This window comes from Heterodontus francisci, chromosome 8 (genome assembly GCF_036365525.1).
Source record: "Heterodontus francisci isolate sHetFra1 chromosome 8, sHetFra1.hap1, whole genome shotgun sequence".
NCBI lineage: Eukaryota > Metazoa > Chordata > Chondrichthyes > Heterodontiformes > Heterodontidae > Heterodontus > Heterodontus francisci.
The window spans coordinates 83,899,313-83,916,089 of NC_090378.1; the positions used below are offsets into that span (position 1 = coordinate 83,899,313).

At 51.4% G+C, this 16,777-nt stretch overlaps 1 protein-coding gene across 1 annotated transcript; it reads right to left on the bottom strand.

Annotated features, from left to right (window-relative positions):
• Window positions 1-506: 506 nt before the first annotated feature.
• Window positions 507-16,148, bottom strand: LOC137373223 (fibroin heavy chain-like). Its single transcript, XM_068038076.1, has 9 exons — window positions 15,578-16,148; window positions 13,609-14,148; window positions 10,056-10,595; window positions 8,183-8,602; window positions 5,631-5,997; window positions 4,101-5,353; window positions 3,020-3,391; window positions 1,650-2,935; window positions 507-827 (listed from the first exon to the last, which is right to left on the bottom strand). Exons 1-9 carry the CDS (start codon window positions 16,146-16,148, stop codon window positions 507-509), a joined length of 5,670 nt encoding a protein of 1,889 aa, XP_067894177.1.
• Window positions 16,149-16,777: the final 629 nt, after the last annotated feature.

The window sequence follows — 16,777 nt, forward strand, 5'->3', positions numbered from 1 at the left end:
CAGCACCAGTCTCTTCCCCAGAAACAGCACCAGTCTTTTCCCCAGAAACAGCATGCAGACTCTTCCCCTGTAACAGCACCAGTCTCTTCCCAAGTAATGGCATCAGTCTCTTCCCTAGTAACAGCACCAGTCTTTTCCCCAGTAACAGCACCAGTCTTTTCCCCAGTAACAGCACCAGTCTATTCCACTGTAACAGCACCAGCCTGTTGCCCAGTAACAGCACCAGTCCCTTCCTCAGTCTTTACCCCAGAAACAGCACCAGTCTTTTCCCCAGAAACAGCACCAGTCCTTTCCCCAGTAACAGCACCAGTCCTTTCCCCAGTAACAGCACCAGACTCTTCCCCAGTAACAGCACCAGTCTTTTCCCCAGAACCAGCACCAGTCTTTTGCCCAGAAAAAGCACCAGTCTTTTCCCCAGAAACAGCACCAGTCTTTTGCCCAGAAACAGCACCAGTCTCGTCCCCAGAAACAGCACCAGTCCCTTCCCCAGTAACAGCACCAGTCTTTTACCCAGAAAGAGCACCTGGCTTTTCCCCAGAAACAGCACCAGTCTTTTCCCCAGTAACAGCACCAGTCTCTTCCCCAGTAACTGCACCAGTCATTTCCTCAGTCTTTTCCCCAGTAACAGCACCAGTCTTTTCCCCAGAAACAGCACCAGTCTTTTCCCCAGTAACAGCACCAGTCTCTTCCCCAGTAACAGCACCAGTCTTTTGCCCAGAAAGAGCACCAGTCTTTTCCCCAGAAACAGCATCAGTCTTTTCCCCTGTAACAACACAGATCTCTTCCCCAGTATCAGCATAAGTCTCTTCCCCAGTAACAGCACCAGTCTTTTGCCCAGAAAGAGCACCAGTCTTTTCCCCAGAAACAGCACCAGTCTTTTCCCCAGTAACAGCACCAGTCTTTTCCCCAGTAACAGCACCAGTCTTTTGCCCAGAAACAGCACCAGTCTTTTCCCCAGAAACAGCACCAGTCTTTTCCCCAGTAACAGCACCAGTCTCTTCCCCAGTAACAGCACCAGTCTTTTGCCCAGAAAGAGCACCAGTCTTTTCCCCAGAAACAGCATCAGTCTTTTCCCCTGTAACAACACAGATCTCTTCCCCAGTATCAGCATAAGTCTCTTCCCCAGTAACAGCACCAGTCTTTTGCCCAGAAAGAGCACCAGTCTTTTCCCCAGAAACAGCACCAGTCTTTTCCCCAGTAACAGCACCAGTCTTTTCCCCAGTAACAGCACCAGTCTTTTGCCCAGAAACAGCACCAGTCTTTTCCCCAGTAACAGCACCAGTCTTTTCCCCAGTAACCGAGCCACTCTCTTCCCCAGTAACAGCACGAGTTCTTCCCCAGTACCAACACAAGACTCTTCCCCAGTAACAGCGCCAGTCTTTTCCCCAGTAACAGCACCAGTCTTTTCCCCAGAAACAGCACCAGTCTTTTCCCCAGTAACAGCACCAGTCTTTTCCCCAGAAACACCACCAGTCTTTTCCCCAGTAACAGCACCAGTCTTTTCCCCAGAAACACCACCAGTCTTTTCCACTGTAACAGCACCAGTCATTTCCCCAGAAACAGCACCAGTCCTTTCCCCAGTAACAGCACCAGTTTGTTCTCCAGTAACAGCACCAGTATTTTCCCCCGGAAAAAGCACCAATTTCTACCCCAGTCTTTTCCCCAGTAACAGCAGCAGTCTTTTCCCCAGTCTCTTCCCCAGTAACAGTACTAGTCTCTTCCCCAGTCTCTTCCCCAGAAACAGCACCAGTCTCTTCCCCAGTAACAGCAACAGTCATTTTCCCAGTAACAGCACCAGTCTTTCCCCCAGTAACAGTGCCACTCTCTTCCCCAGTAACAGCACCAGTCTCCTCCCCAGTACCAACACCAGACTCTTCCCCAGTAACAGCGCCAGTCTTTTCCACAGAAACAGCACCAGTCCTTTCCCCAGTAACAGCACCAGTCTTTTCCACAGAAACAGCACCAGTCATTTCCCCAGAAACAGCACCAGTCCTTTCCCCAGTAACAGCACCAGTCTTTTCCACAGAAACAGCACCAGTCCTTTCCCCAGTACCAGCACCAGTCTTTTCCCCAGAAACACCAACAGTCTTTTCCACTGTAACAGCACCAGTCTCTTGCCCAGTAACAGCACCAGTCTCTTCCTCAGTCTTTACCCCAGTAACAGCACCAGTCTTTCCCCCAGAAACAGCACCAGTCTCTTCCCTAGTACCAACACCAGACTCTTCCCCAGTAACAGCACCAGTCTTTTCCACTGTAACAGCACCAGTCTCTTCCCAAGTAACGGCACCAGTCTCTTCCCCAGTAACAGCACCAGTCTTTTCCCCAGGAACAGCACCAGACTTTTGCCCCGAAAGAGCACCAGTCTTTTCCCCAGAAACAGCACCAGTCTTTTCCCCAGGAACAGCACCAGTCTTTTCCACTGTAACAGCACCAGTCTCTTCCCAAGTAACGGCACCAAACTCTTCGCTGGTCACAGGACCAGTCACTTCCCCAGTAACAGCACCAGTCTTTTCCCCAGGAACAGCACCAGACTTTTGCCCCGAAAGAGAACCAGTCTCTTCCCCAGTAACAGCACCAGTCTCTTCCCCAGTAACAGCACCAGTCTTTTCCCCAGTAACAGCACCAGTCTTTTCCACTGTAACAGCACCAGTCTGTTGCCCAGTAATAGCACCAGTCCCTTCCTCAGTAACAGCACCAGACTCTTCCCCAGTAACAGCACCAGTCTTTTCCCCAGAACCAGCACCAGTCTTTTGCCCAGAAAAAGCACCAGTCTTTTCCCCAGAAACAGCACCAGTCTCTTCCTCAGTCTTTACCCCAGTAACAGCACCAGTCTTTCCCCCAGAAACAGCACCAGTCTCTTCCCTAGTAACAGGACCAGTCTCTTCCCCAGTACCAACACCAGACTCTTCCCCAGTAACAGCACCAGTCTTTTCCACTGTAACAGCACCAGTCTCTTCCCAAGTAACGGCACCAGTCTCTTCCCCAGTAACAGCACCAGTCTTTTCCCCAGGAACAGCACCAGACTTTTGCCCCGAAAGAGCACCAGTCTTTTCCCCAGAAACAGCACCAGTCTTTTCCCCAGGAACAGCACCAGTCTTTTCCCCAGGAACAGCACCAGTCTTTTCCACTGTAACAGCACCAGTCTCTTCCCAAGTAACGGCACCAAACTCTTCGCTGGTCACAGGACCAGTCACTTCCCCAGTAACAGCACCAGTCTTTTCCCCAGGAACAGCACCAGACTTTTGCCCCGAAAGAGCACCAGTCTCTTCCCCAGTAACAGCACCAGTCTCTTCCCCAGAAACAGCACCAGTCTTTTCCCCAGAAACAGCATGCAGACTCTTCCCCTGTAACAGCACCAGTCTCTTCCCAAGTAATGGCATCAGTCTCTTCCCTAGTAACAGCACCAGTCTTTTCCCCAGTAACAGCACCAGTCTTTTCCCCAGTAACAGCACCAGTCTTTTCCACTGTAACAGCACCAGTCTGTTGCCCAGTAATAGCACCAGTCCCTTCCTCAGTCTTTACCCCAGTAACAGCACCAGTCTTTTCCCCAGAAACAGCACCAGTCCTTTCCCCAGTAACAGCACCAGTCCTTTCCCCAGTAACAGCACCAGACTCTTCCCCAGTAACAGCACCAGTCTTTTCCCCAGAACCAGCACCAGTCTTTTGCCCAGAAAAAGCACCAGTCTTTTCCCCAGAAACAGCACCAGTCTTTTGCCCAGAAACAGCACCAGTCTCGTCCCCAGAAACAGCACCAGTCCCTGCCCCAGTAACAGCACCAGTCTTTTACCCAGAAAGAGCACCTGGCTTTTCCCCAGAAACAGCACCAGTCTTTTCCCCAGAAACAGCACCAGTCTCTTCCCCAGTAACAGCACCAGTCTCTGCCTCAGTCTTTTCCCCAGTAACAGCACCAGTCTCTTCCCCAGTAACAGCACCAGTCTCTTCCTCAGTCTTTTCCCCAGTAACAGCACCAGACTTTTCCCCAGTAACAGCACCAGTCTCTTCCTCAGTCTTTTCCCCAGTAACAGCACCAGTCTTTTCCCCAGAAACAGCACCAGTCTTTTCCCCAGTAACAGCACCAGACTTTTCCCCAGTAACAGCACCAGTCTCTTCCCCAGTCTCTTCCCCAGAAACAGCACCACTCTCTTCCCCAGTAACAGCAACAGTCATTTTCCCAGTAACAGCACCAGTCTTTTCGCCAGTAACAGCACCAGTCTTTTCCCCAGTAACAGCACCAGTCTTTCCCCCAGTAACAGAGCCACTCTCTTCCCCAGTAACAGCACCAGTCTCTTCCCCAGTACCAACACCAGACTCTTCCCCAGTAACAGCACCAGTCTTTTCCACAGAAACAGCACCAGTCCTTTCCCCAGTAACAGCACCAGGCTTTTCCACAGAAACAGCACCAGTCATTTCCCCAGAAACAGCACCAGTCCTTTCCCCAGTAACAGCACCAGTCTTTTCCACAGAAACAGCACCAGTCCTTTCCCCAGTAACAGCACCAGTCTTTTCCCCAGAAACACCAACAGTCTTTTCCACTGTAACAGCACCAGTCTCTTGCCCAGTAACAGCACCAGTCTCTTCCTCAGTCTTTACCCCAGTAACAGCACCAGTCTTTCCCCCAGAAACAGCAGCAGTCTCTTCCCTAGTAACAGGACCAGTCTTTTCCACAGAAACAGCACCAGTCCTTTCCCCAGTAACAGCACCAGTCTTTTCCACTGTAACAGCACCAGTCTCTTCCCAAGTAACGGCACCAGTCTCTTCCCAAGTAACGGCACCAGTCTCTTCCCCAGTAACAGCACCAGTCTTTTCCCCAGGAACAGCACCAGACTTTTGCCCCGAAAGAGCACCAGTCTTTTCCCCAGAAACAGCACCAGTCTTTTCCCCAGGAACAGCACCAGTCTTTTCCACTGTAACAGCACCAGTCTCTTCCCAAGTAACGGCACCAAACTCTTCGCTGGTCACAGGACCAGTCACTTCCCCAGTAACAGCACCAGTCTTTTCCCCAGGAACAGCACCAGACTTTTGCCCCGAAAGAGAACCAGTCTCTTCCCCAGTAACAGCACCAGTCTCTTCCCCAGAAACAGCACCAGTCTTTTCCCCAGAAACAGCATGCAGACTCTTCCCCTGTAACAGCACCAGTCTCTTCCCAAGTAATGGCATCAGTCTCTTCCCTAGTAACAGCACCAGTCTTTTCCCCAGTAACAGCACCAGTCTTTTCCCCAGTAACAGCACCAGTCTTTTCCACTGTAACAGCACCAGTCTGTTGCCCAGTAATAGCACCAGTCCCTTCCTCAGTAACAGCACCAGACTCTTCCCCAGTAACAGCACCAGTCTTTTCCCCAGTAACAGCACCAGTCTTTTGCCCAGAAAAAGCACCAGTCTTTTCCCCAGAAACAGCACCAGTCTCTTCCTCAGTCTTTACCCCAGTAACAGCACCAGTCTTTCCCCCAGAAACAGCACCAGTCTCTTCCCTAGTAACAGGACCAGTCTCTTCCCCAGTACCAACACCAGACTCTTCCCCAGTAACAGCACCAGTCTTTTCCACTGTAACAGCACCAGTCTCTTCCCAAGTAACGGCACCAGTCTCTTCCCCAGTAACAGCACCAGTCTTTTCCCCAGGAACAGCACCAGACTTTTGCCCCGAAAGAGCACCAGTCTTTTCCCCAGAAACAGCACCAGTCTTTTCCCCAGGAACAGCACCAGTCTTTTCCCCAGGAACAGCACCAGTCTTTTCCACTGTAACAGCACCAGTCTCTTCCCAAGTAACGGCACCAAACTCTTCGCTGGTCACAGGACCAGTCACTTCCCCAGTAACAGCACCAGTCTTTTCCCCAGGAACAGCACCAGACTTTTGCCCCGAAAGAGCACCAGTCTCTTCCCCAGTAACAGCACCAGTCTCTTCCCCAGAAACAGCACCAGTCTTTTCCCCAGAAACAGCATGCAGACTCTTCCCCTGTAACAGCACCAGTCTCTTCCCAAGTAATGGCATCAGTCTCTTCCCTAGTAACAGCACCAGTCTTTTCCCCAGTAACAGCACCAGTCTTTTCCCCAGTAACAGCACCAGTCTTTTCCACTGTAACAGCACCAGTCTGTTGCCCAGTAATAGCACCAGTCCCTTCCTCAGTCTTTACCCCAGTAACAGCACCAGTCTTTTCCCCAGAAACAGCACCAGTCCTTTCCCCAGTAACAGCACCAGTCCTTTCCCCAGTAACAGCACCAGACTCTTCCCCAGTAACAGCACCAGTCTTTTCCCCAGAACCAGCACCAGTCTTTTGCCCAGAAAAAGCACCAGTCTTTTCCCCAGAAACAGCACCAGTCTTTTGCCCAGAAACAGCACCAGTCTCGTCCCCAGAAACAGCACCAGTCCCTTCCCCAGTAACAGCACCAGTCTTTTACCCAGAAAGAGCACCTGGCTTTTCCCCAGAAACAGCACCAGTCTTTTCCCCAGAAACAGCACCAGTCTCTTCCCCAGTAACAGCACCAGTCTCTGCCTCAGTCTTTTCCCCAGTAACAGCACCAGTCTCTTCCCCAGTAACAGCACCAGTCTCTTCCTCAGTCTTTTCCCCAGTAACAGCACCAGACCTTTCCCCAGTAACAGCACCAGTCTCTTCCTCAGTCTTTTCCCCAGTAACAGCACCAGTCTTTTCCCCAGAAACAGCACCAGTCTTTTCCCCAGTAACAGCACCAGACTTTTCCCCAGTAACAGCACCAGTCTCTTCCCCAGTCTCTTCCCCAGAAACAGCACCAGTCTCTTCCCCAGTAACAGCAACAGTCATTTTCCCAGTAACAGCACCAGTCTTTTCGCCAGTAACAGCACCAGTCTTTTCCCCAGTAACAGCACCAGTCTTTCCCCCAGTAACAGAGCCACTCTCTTCCCCAGTAACAGCACCAGTCTCTTCCCCAGTACCAACACCAGACTCTTCCCCAGTAACAGCACCAGTCTTTTCCACAGAAACAGCACCAGTCATTTCCCCAGAAACAGCACCAGTCCTTTCCCCAGTAACAGCACCAGTCTTTTCCACAGAAACAGCACCAGTCCTTTCCCCAGTAACAGCACCAGTCTTTTCCCCAGAAACACCAACAGTCTTTTCCACTGTAACAGCACCAGACTCTTCCCCAGTAACAGCACCAGTCTTTTCCACAGAAACAGCACCAGTCATTTCCCCAGAAACAGCACCAGTCCTTTCCCCAGTAACAGCACCAGTCTTTTCCACAGAAACAGCACCAGTCATTTCCCCAGAAACAGCACCAGTCCTTTCCCCAGTAACAGCACCAGTCTTTTCCACAGAAACAGCACCAGTCCTTTCCCCAGTAACAGCACCAGTCTTTTCCCCAGAAACACCAACAGTCTTTTCCACTGTAACAGCACCAGTCTCTTGCCCAGTAACAGCACCAGTCTCTTCCTCAGTCTTTACCCCAGTAACAGCACCAGTCTTTCCCCCAGAAACAGCACCAGTCTCTTCCCTAGTAACAGGACCAGTCTCTTCCCCAGTACCAACACCAGACTCTTCCCCAGTAACAGCACCAGTCTTTTCCACTGTAACAGCACCAGTCTCTTCCCAAGTAACGGCACCAGTCTCTTCCCAAGTAACAGCACCAGTCTTTTGCCCAGAAAAAGCACCAGTCTTTTCCCCAGAAACAGCACCAGTCTTTTGCCCAGAAACAGCACCAGTCTCGTCCCCAGAAACAGCACCAGTCCCTTCCCCAGAAACAGCACCAGTCTTTTCCCCAGAAACAGCACCAGTCTCTTCCCCAGTAACAGCACCAGTCTCTGCCTCAGTCTTTTCCCCAGTAACAGCACCAGTCTCTTCCCCAGTAACAGCACCAGTCTCTTCCTCAGTCTTTTCCCCAGTAACAGCACCAGACTTTTCCCCAGTAACAGCACCAGTCTCTTCCCCAGTAACAGCACCAGTCTCTTCCCCAGAAACACCAACAGTCTTTTCCACTGTAACAGCACCAGTCTCTTGCCCAGTAACAGCACCAGTCTCTTCCTCAGTCTTTACCCCAGTAACAGCACCAGTCTTTCCCCCAGAAACAGCACCAGTCTCTTCCCTAGTAACAGGACCAGTCTCTTCCCCAGTACCAACACCAGACTCTTCCCCAGTAACAGCACCAGTCTTTTCCACTGTAACAGCACCAGTCTCTTCCCAAGTAACGGCACCAGTCTCTTCCCAAGTAACGGCACCAGTCTCTTCCCCAGTAACAGCACCAGTCTTTTCCCCAGGAACAGCACCAGACTTTTGCCCCGAAAGAGCACCAGTCTTTTCCCCAGAAACAGCACCAGTCTTTTCCCCAGGAACAGCACCAGTCTTTTCCCCAGGAACAGCACCAGTCTTTTCCACTGTAACAGCACCAGTCTCTTCCCAAGTAACGGCACCAAACTCTTCGCTGGTCACAGGACCAGTCACTTCCCCAGTAACAGCACCAGTCTTTTCCCCAGGAACAGCACCAGACTTTTGCCCCGAAAGAGCACCAGTCTCTTCCCCAGTAACAGCACCAGTCTCTTCCCCAGAAACAGCACCAGTCTTTTCCCCAGAAACAGCATGCAGACTCTTCCCCTGTAACAGCACTAGTCTCTTCCCAAGTAATGGCATCAGTCTCTTCCCTAGTAACAGCACCAGTCTTTTCCCCAGTAACAGCACCAGTCTTTTCCCCAGTAACAGCACCAGTCTTTTCCACTGTAACAGCACCAGTCTGTTGCCCAGTAACAGCACCAGTCCCTTCCTCAGTCTTTACCCCAGTAACAGCACCAGTCTTTTCCCCAGAAACAGCACCAGTCCTTTCCCCAGTAACAGCACCAGTCCTTTCCCCAGTAACAGCACCAGACTCTTCCCCAGTAACAGCACCAGTCTTTTCCCCAGAATCAGCACCAGTCTTTTGCCCAGAAAAAGCACCAGTCTTTTCCCCAGAAACAGCACCAGTCTTTTGCCCAGAAACAGCACCAGTCTCGTCCCCAGAAACAGCACCAGTCCCTTCCCCAGAAACAGCACCAGTCTTTTCCCCAGAAACAGCACCAGTCTCTTCCCCAGTAACAGCACCAGTCTCTGCCTCAGTCTTTTCCCCAGTAACAGCACCAGTCTCTTCCCCAGTAACAGCACCAGTCTCTTCCTCAGTCTTTTCCCCAGTAACAGCACCAGACTTTTCCCCAGTAACAGCACCAGTCTCTTCCCCAGTAACAGCACCAGTCTCTTCCCCAGTAACAGCTCCAGTCTCTTCCTCACTCTTTTCCCCAGTAACAGCACCAGTCTTCTCCCCAGAAACAGCACCAGTCTTTTCCCCAGTAACAGCACCAGACTTTTCCCCAGTAACAGCACCAGTCTCTTCCCCAGTAACAGCACCAGTCTCTTCCCCAGTAACAGCACCAGTCTCTTCCTCAGTCTTTTCCCCAGTAACAGCACCAGTCTTTTCCCCAGAAACAGCACCAGTCTTTTCCCCAGTAACAGCACCAGTCTCTTCCCCAGTAACAGCACCAGTCTCTTTCCCAGTAACAGCACCAGTCTCTTCCTCAGTCTTTTCCCCAGTAACAGCACCAGTCTTTTCCCCAGAAACAGCACCAGTCTTTTCCCCAGTAACAGCACCAGTCTCTTCCCCAGTAACAGCACCAGTCATTTCCTCAGTCTTTTCCCCAGTAACAGCACCAGTCTTTTCCCCAGAAACAGCACCAGTCTTTTCCCCAGTAACAGCATCAGTCTCTTCCCCAGTAACAGCACCAGTCTCTTCCCCAGCAACAGCACCAGTCTTTTGCCCAGAAAGAGCACCAGTCTTTTCCCCAGAAACAGCACCAGTCTTTTCCCCAGTAACATCACCAGTCTTTTCCCCAGAAACAGCACCAGTCTTTTCCCCTGTAACAGCGCCAGTCTCTTCCCCAGTAACAGCACCAGTCTCTTCCCCAGTAACAGCACCAGTCTCTGCCTCAGTCTTTTCCCCAGTAACAGCACCAGTCTTTTCCCCAGAAACAGCACCAGTCTTTTCCCCAGTAACAGCACCAGTCTCTTCCCCAGTAACTGCACCAGTCTTTTCCCCAGTAACAGCACCAGTCTTTTCCCCAGAAACAGCACCAGTCTTTTCCCCAGTAACAGCACCAGTCTCTTCCCCAGTAACAGCACCAGTCTTTTGCCCAGAAAGAGCACCAGTCTTTTCCCCAGAAACAGCATCAGTCTTTTCCCCTGTAACAACACAGATCTCTTCCCCAGTATCAGCACAAGTCTCTTCCCCAGGAACAGCACCAGTCTTTTGCCCCGAAAGAGCACCAGTCTTTTCCCCAGAAACAGCACCAGTCTTTTCCCCAGGAACAGCACCAGTCTTTTCCCCAGGAACAGCACCAGTCTTTTCCACTGTAACAGCACCAGTCTCTTCCCAAGTAACGGCACCAAACTCTTCGCTGGTCACAGGACCAGTCACTTCCCCAGTAACAGCACCAGTCTTTTCCCCAGGAACAGCACCAGACTTTTGCCCCGAAAGAGCACCAGTCTCTTCCCCAGTAACAGCACCAGTCTCTTCCCCAGAAACAGCACCAGTCTTTTCCCCAGAAACAGCATGCAGACTCTTCCCCTGTAACAGCACCAGTCTCTTCCCAAGTAATGGCATCAGTCTCTTCCCTAGTAACAGCACCAGTCTTTTCCCCAGTAACAGCACCAGTCTTTTCCCCAGTAACAGCACCAGTCTTTTCCACTGTAACAGCACCAGTCTGTTGCCCAGTAACAGCACCAGTCCCTTCCTCAGTCTTTACCCCAGTAACAGCACCAGTCTTTTCCCCAGAAACAGCACCAGTCCTTTCCCCAGTAACAGCACCAGTCCTTTCCCCAGTAACAGCACCAGACTCTTCCCCAGTAACAGCACCAGTCTTTTCCCCAGAACCAGCACCAGTATTTTGCCCAGAAAAAGCACCAGTCTTTTCCCCAGAAACAGCACCAGTCTTTTGCCCAGAAACAGCACCAGTCTCGTCCCCAGAAACAGCACCAGTCCCTTCCCCAGTAACAGCACCAGTCTTTTACCCAGAAAGAGCACCTGGCTTTTCCCCAGAAACAGCACCAGTCTTTTCCCCAGAAACAGCACCAGTCTCTTCCCCAGTAACAGCACCAGTCTCTGCCTCAGTCTTTTCCCCAGTAACAGCACCAGTCTCTTCCCCAGTAACAGCACCAGTCTCTTCCTCAGTCTTTTCCCCAGTAACAGCACCAGACTTTTCCCCAGTAACAGCACCAGTCTCTTCCCCAGTAACAGCACCAGTCTCTTCCCCAGTAACAGCTCCAGTCTCTTCCTCACTCTTTTCCCCAGTAACAGCACCAGTCTTCTCCCCAGAAACAGCACCAGTCTTTTCCCCAGTAACAGCACCAGACTTTTCCCCAGTAACAGCACCAGTCTCTTCCCCAGTAACAGCACCAGTCTCTTCCCCAGTAACAGCACCAGTCTCTTCCTCAGTCTTTTCCCCAGTAACAGCACCAGTCTTTTCCCCAGAAACAGCACCAGTCTTTTCCCCAGTAACAGCACCAGTCTCTTCCCCAGTAACAGCACCAGACTCTTTCCCAGTAACAGCACCAGTCTCTTCCTCAGTCTTTTCCCCAGTAACAGCACCAGTCTTTTCCCCAGAAACAGCACCAGTCTTTTCCCCAGTAACAGCACCAGTCTCTTCCCCAGTAACAGCACCAGTCATTTCCTCAGTCTTTTCCCCAGTAACAGCACCAGTCTTTTCCCCAGAAACAGCACCAGTCTTTTCCCCAGTAACAGCATCAGTCTCTTCCCCAGTAACAGCACCAGTCTCTTCCCCAGCAACAGCACCAGTCTTTTGCCCAGAAAGAGCACCAGTCTTTTCCCCAGAAACAGCACCAGTCTTTTCCCCTGTAACAGCGCCAGTCTCTTCCCCAGTAACAGCACCAGTCTTTTCCCCAGTAACATCACCAGTCTTTTCCCCAGAAACAGCACCAGTCTTTTCCCCTGTAACAGCGCCAGTCTCTTCCCCAGTAACAGCACCAGTCTCTTCCCCAGTAACAGCACCAGTCTCTGCCTCAGTCTTTTCCCCAGTAACAGCACCAGTCTTTTCCCCAGAAACAGCACCAGTCTTTTCCCCAGTAACAGCACCAGTCTCTTCCCCAGTAACTGCACCAGTCATTTCCTCAGTCTTTTCCCCAGTAACAGCACCAGTCTCTTCCCCAGTAACAGCACCAGTCTTTTCCCCAGAAACAGCACCAGTCTTTTCCCCAGTAACAGCACCAGTCTCTTCCCCAGTAACTGCACCAGTCTTTTCCCCAGTAACAGCACCAGTCTTTCCCCCAGAAACAGCACCAGTCTCTTCCCCAGTAACAGCACCAGTCTTTTCCCCAGAAACAGCACCAGTCCTTTCCCCAGTAACAGCACCAGTCCTTTCCCCAGTAACAGCACCAGACTCTTCCCCAGTAACAGCACCAGTCTTTTCCCCAGAATCAGCACCAGTCTTTTGCCCAGAAAAAGCACCAGTCTTTTCCCCAGAAACAGCACCAGTCTTTTGCCCAGAAACAGCACCAGTCTCGTCCCCAGAAACAGCACCAGTCCCTTCCCCAGAAACAGCACCAGTCTTTTCCCCAGAAACAGCACCAGTCTCTTCCCCAGTAACAGCACCAGTCTCTGCCTCAGTCTTTTCCCCAGTAACAGCACCAGTCTCTTCCCCAGTAACAGCACCAGTCTCTTCCTCAGTCTTTTCCCCAGTAACAGCACCAGACTTTTCCCCAGTAACAGCACCAGTCTCTTCCCCAGTAACAGCACCAGTCTCTTCCCCAGTAACAGCTCCAGTCTCTTCCTCACTCTTTTCCCCAGTAACAGCACCAGTCTTCTCCCCAGAAACAGCACCAGTCTTTTCCCCAGTAACAGCACCAGACTTTTCCCCAGTAACAGCACCAGTCTCTTCCCCAGTAACAGCACCAGTCTCTTCCCCAGTAACAGCACCAGTCTCTTCCTCAGTCTTTTCCCCAGTAACAGCACCAGTCTTTTCCCCAGAAACAGCACCAGTCTTTTCCCCAGTAACAGCACCAGTCTCTTCCCCAGTAACAGCACCAGTCTCTTTCCCAGTAACAGCACCAGTCTCTTCCTCAGTCTTTTCCCCAGTAACAGCACCAGTCTTTTCCCCAGAAACAGCACCAGTCTTTTCCCCAGTAACAGCACCAGTCTCTTCCCCAGTAACAGCACCAGTCATTTCCTCAGTCTTTTCCCCAGTAACAGCACCAGTCTTTTCCCCAGAAACAGCACCAGTCTTTTCCCCAGTAACAGCATCAGTCTCTTCCCCAGTAACAGCACCAGTCTCTTCCCCAGCAACAGCACCAGTCTTTTGCCCAGAAAGAGCACCAGTCTTTTCCCCAGAAACAGCACCAGTCTTTTCCCCAGTAACATCACCAGTCTTTTCCCCAGAAACAGCACCAGTCTTTTCCCCTGTAACAGCGCCAGTCTCTTCCCCAGTAACAGCACCAGTCTCTTCCCCAGTAACAGCACCAGTCTCTGCCTCAGCCTTTTCCCCAGTAACAGCACCAGTCTTTTCCCCAGAAACAGCACCAGTCTTTTCCCCAGTAACAGCACCAGTCTCTTCCCCAGTAACTGCACCAGTCTTTTCCCCAGTAACAGCACCAGTCTTTTCCCCAGAAACAGCACCAGTCTTTTCCCCAGTAACAGCACCAGTCTCTTCCCCAGTAACAGCACCAGTCTTTTGCCCAGAAAGAGCACCAGTCTTTTCCCCAGAAACAGCATCAGTCTTTTCCCCTGTAACAACACAGATCTCTTCCCCAGTATCAGCACAAGTCTCTTCCCCAGGAACAGCACCAGTCTTTTGCCCCGAAAGAGCACCAGTCTTTTCCCCAGAAACAGCACCAGTCTTTTCCCCAGGAACAGCACCAGTCTTTTCCCCAGGAACAGCACCAGTCTTTTCCACTGTAACAGCACCAGTCTCTTCCCAAGTAACGGCACCAAACTCTTCGCTGGTCACAGGACCAGTCACTTCCCCAGTAACAGCACCAGTCTTTTCCCCAGGAACAGCACCAGACTTTTGCCCCGAAAGAGCACCAGTCTCTTCCCCAGTAACAGCACCAGTCTCTTCCCCAGAAACAGCACCAGTCTTTTCCCCAGAAACAGCATGCAGACTCTTCCCCTGTAACAGCACCAGTCTCTTCCCAAGTAATGGCATCAGTCTCTTCCCTAGTAACAGCACCAGTCTTTTCCCCAGTAACAGCACCAGTCTTTTCCCCAGTAACAGCACCAGTCTTTTCCACTGTAACAGCACCAGTCTGTTGCCCAGTAACAGCACCAGTCCCTTCCTCAGTCTTTACCCCAGTAACAGCACCAGTCTTTTCCCCAGAAACAGCACCAGTCCTTTCCCCAGTAACAGCACCAGTCCTTTCCCCAGTAACAGCACCAGACTCTTCCCCAGTAACAGCACCAGTCTTTTCCCCAGAACCAGCACCAGTCTTTTGCCCAGAAAAAGCACCAGTCTTTTCCCCAGAAACAGCACCAGTCTTTTGCCCAGAAACAGCACCAGTCTCGTCCCCAGAAACAGCACCAGTCCCTTCCCCAGTAACAGCACCAGTCTTTTACCCAGAAAGAGCACCTGGCTTTTCCCCAGAAACAGCACCAGTCTTTTCCCCAGAAACAGCACCAGTCTCTTCCCCAGTAACAGCACCAGTCTCTGCCTCAGTCTTTTCCCCAGTAACAGCACCAGTCTCTTCCCCAGTAACAGCACCAGTCTCTTCCTCAGTCTTTTCCCCAGTAACAGCACCAGACTTTTCCCCAGTAACAGCACCAGTCTCTTCCCCAGTAACAGCACCAGTCTCTTCCCCAGTAACAGCTCCAGTCTCTTCCTCACTCTTTTCCCCAGTAACAGCACCAGTCTTCTCCCCAGAAACAGCACCAGTCTTTTCCCCAGTAACAGCACCAGACTTTTCCCCAGTAACAGCACCAGTCTCTTCCCCAGTAACAGCACCAGTCTCTTCCCCAGTAACAGCACCAGTCTCTTCCTCAGTCTTTTCCCCAGTAACAGCACCAGTCTTTTCCCCAGAAACAGCACCAGTCTTTTCCCCAGTAACAGCACCAGTCTCTTCCCCAGTAACAGCACCAGTCTCTTTCCCAGTAACAGCACCAGTCTCTTCCTCAGTCTTTTCCCCAGTAACAGCACCAGTCTTTTCCCCAGAAACAGCACCAGTCTTTTCCCCAGTAACAGCACCAGTCTCTTCCCCAGTAACAGCACCAGTCATTTCCTCAGTCTTTTCCCCAGTAACAGCACCAGTCTTTTCCCCAGAAACAGCACCAGTCTTTTCCCCAGTAACAGCATCAGTCTCTTCCCCAGTAACAGCACCAGTCTCTTCCCCAGCAACAGCACCAGTCTTTTGCCCAGAAAGAGCACCAGTCTTTTCCCCAGAAACAGCACCAGTCTTTTCCCCTGTAACAGCGCCAGTCTCTTCCCCAGTAACAGCACCAGTCTTTTCCCCAGTAACATCACCAGTCTTTTCCCCAGAAACAGCACCAGTCTTTTCCCCTGTAACAGCGCCAGTCTCTTCCCCAGTAACAGCACCAGTCTCTTCCCCAGTAACAGCACCAGTCTCTGCCTCAGTCTTTTCCCCAGTAACAGCACCAGTCTTTTCCCCAGAAACAGCACCAGTCTTTTCCCCAGTAACAGCACCAGTCTCTTCCCCAGTAACTGCACCAGTCATTTCCTCAGTCTTTTCCCCAGTAACAGCACCAGTCTCTTCCCCAGTAACAGCACCAGTCTTTTGCCCAGAAAGAGCACCAGTCTTTTCCCCAGAAACAGCATCAGTCTTTTCCCCTGTAACAACACAGATCTCTTCCCCAGTATCAGCACAAGTCTCTTCCCCAGTAACAGCACCAGTCTTTTGCCCAGAAAGAGCACCAGTGTTTTCCCCAGAAACAGCACCAGTCTTTTCCCCAGTAACAGCACCAGTCTTTTCCCCAGTAACCGAGCCACTCTCTTCCCCAGTAACAGCACGAGTCTCTTCCCCAGTACCAACACAAGACTCTTCCCCAATAACAGCGCCAGTCTTTTCCCCAGAAACAGCACCAGTCTTTTCCCCAGTAACAGCACCAGTCTTTTCCCCAGTCTCTTCCCCAGTAACAGTACTAGTCTCTTCCCCAGTCTCTTCCCCAGAAACAGCACCAGTCTCTTCCCCAGTAACAGCAACAGTCATTTTCCCAGTAACAGCACCAGTCTTTTTCCCAGCAACAGCACCAGTCTCTTCCCCAGTATTTTCCCCAGTAACAGCACCAGTCTCTTCCCCAGTAACAACACCAGTTCTTCCCCAGTCTTTTCCCCAGTAACAGCACCAGTCTCTTCCCCAGTAACAGCACCCATCTTTCCCCCAGTAGCAGCACCAGTCTCTTTCCCAGTAACAGCACCAGTCTCTTCAACAGTCTCAAAGCCCATTTCATCACCACTCTCTTCCCAGTGACAGCACCAGTCTCTTCCTCAGTAACTGCACCCGTAACAGAACCAGTCTCTTAACCAGTAGCAAAGTCAGTTTCATCATCACTCTCTTCCCCAGTAAAGCACCGGTCACTTCCCCAGTCTCTTCCCCAGCAACATCACCAGTCTTTTCCCCATTCTCAATGCCCAATTCATTCCCACTCTCTTCCCAGTAACAGCACCAATGCTTCCCCCAGTAACAGCACCAGTCTTTTCCATGGTAACAGCACCAGTCTTTTCCCCAGTAACAGGGCCATTCTCTTCCCCAGTATCAGCACCAGTCTCTTCCCCAGTATCAACACCAGTATCAGCACCAGTCTCTTCCCGGTCTTTTCCCCAGTAATAGCACCAGTC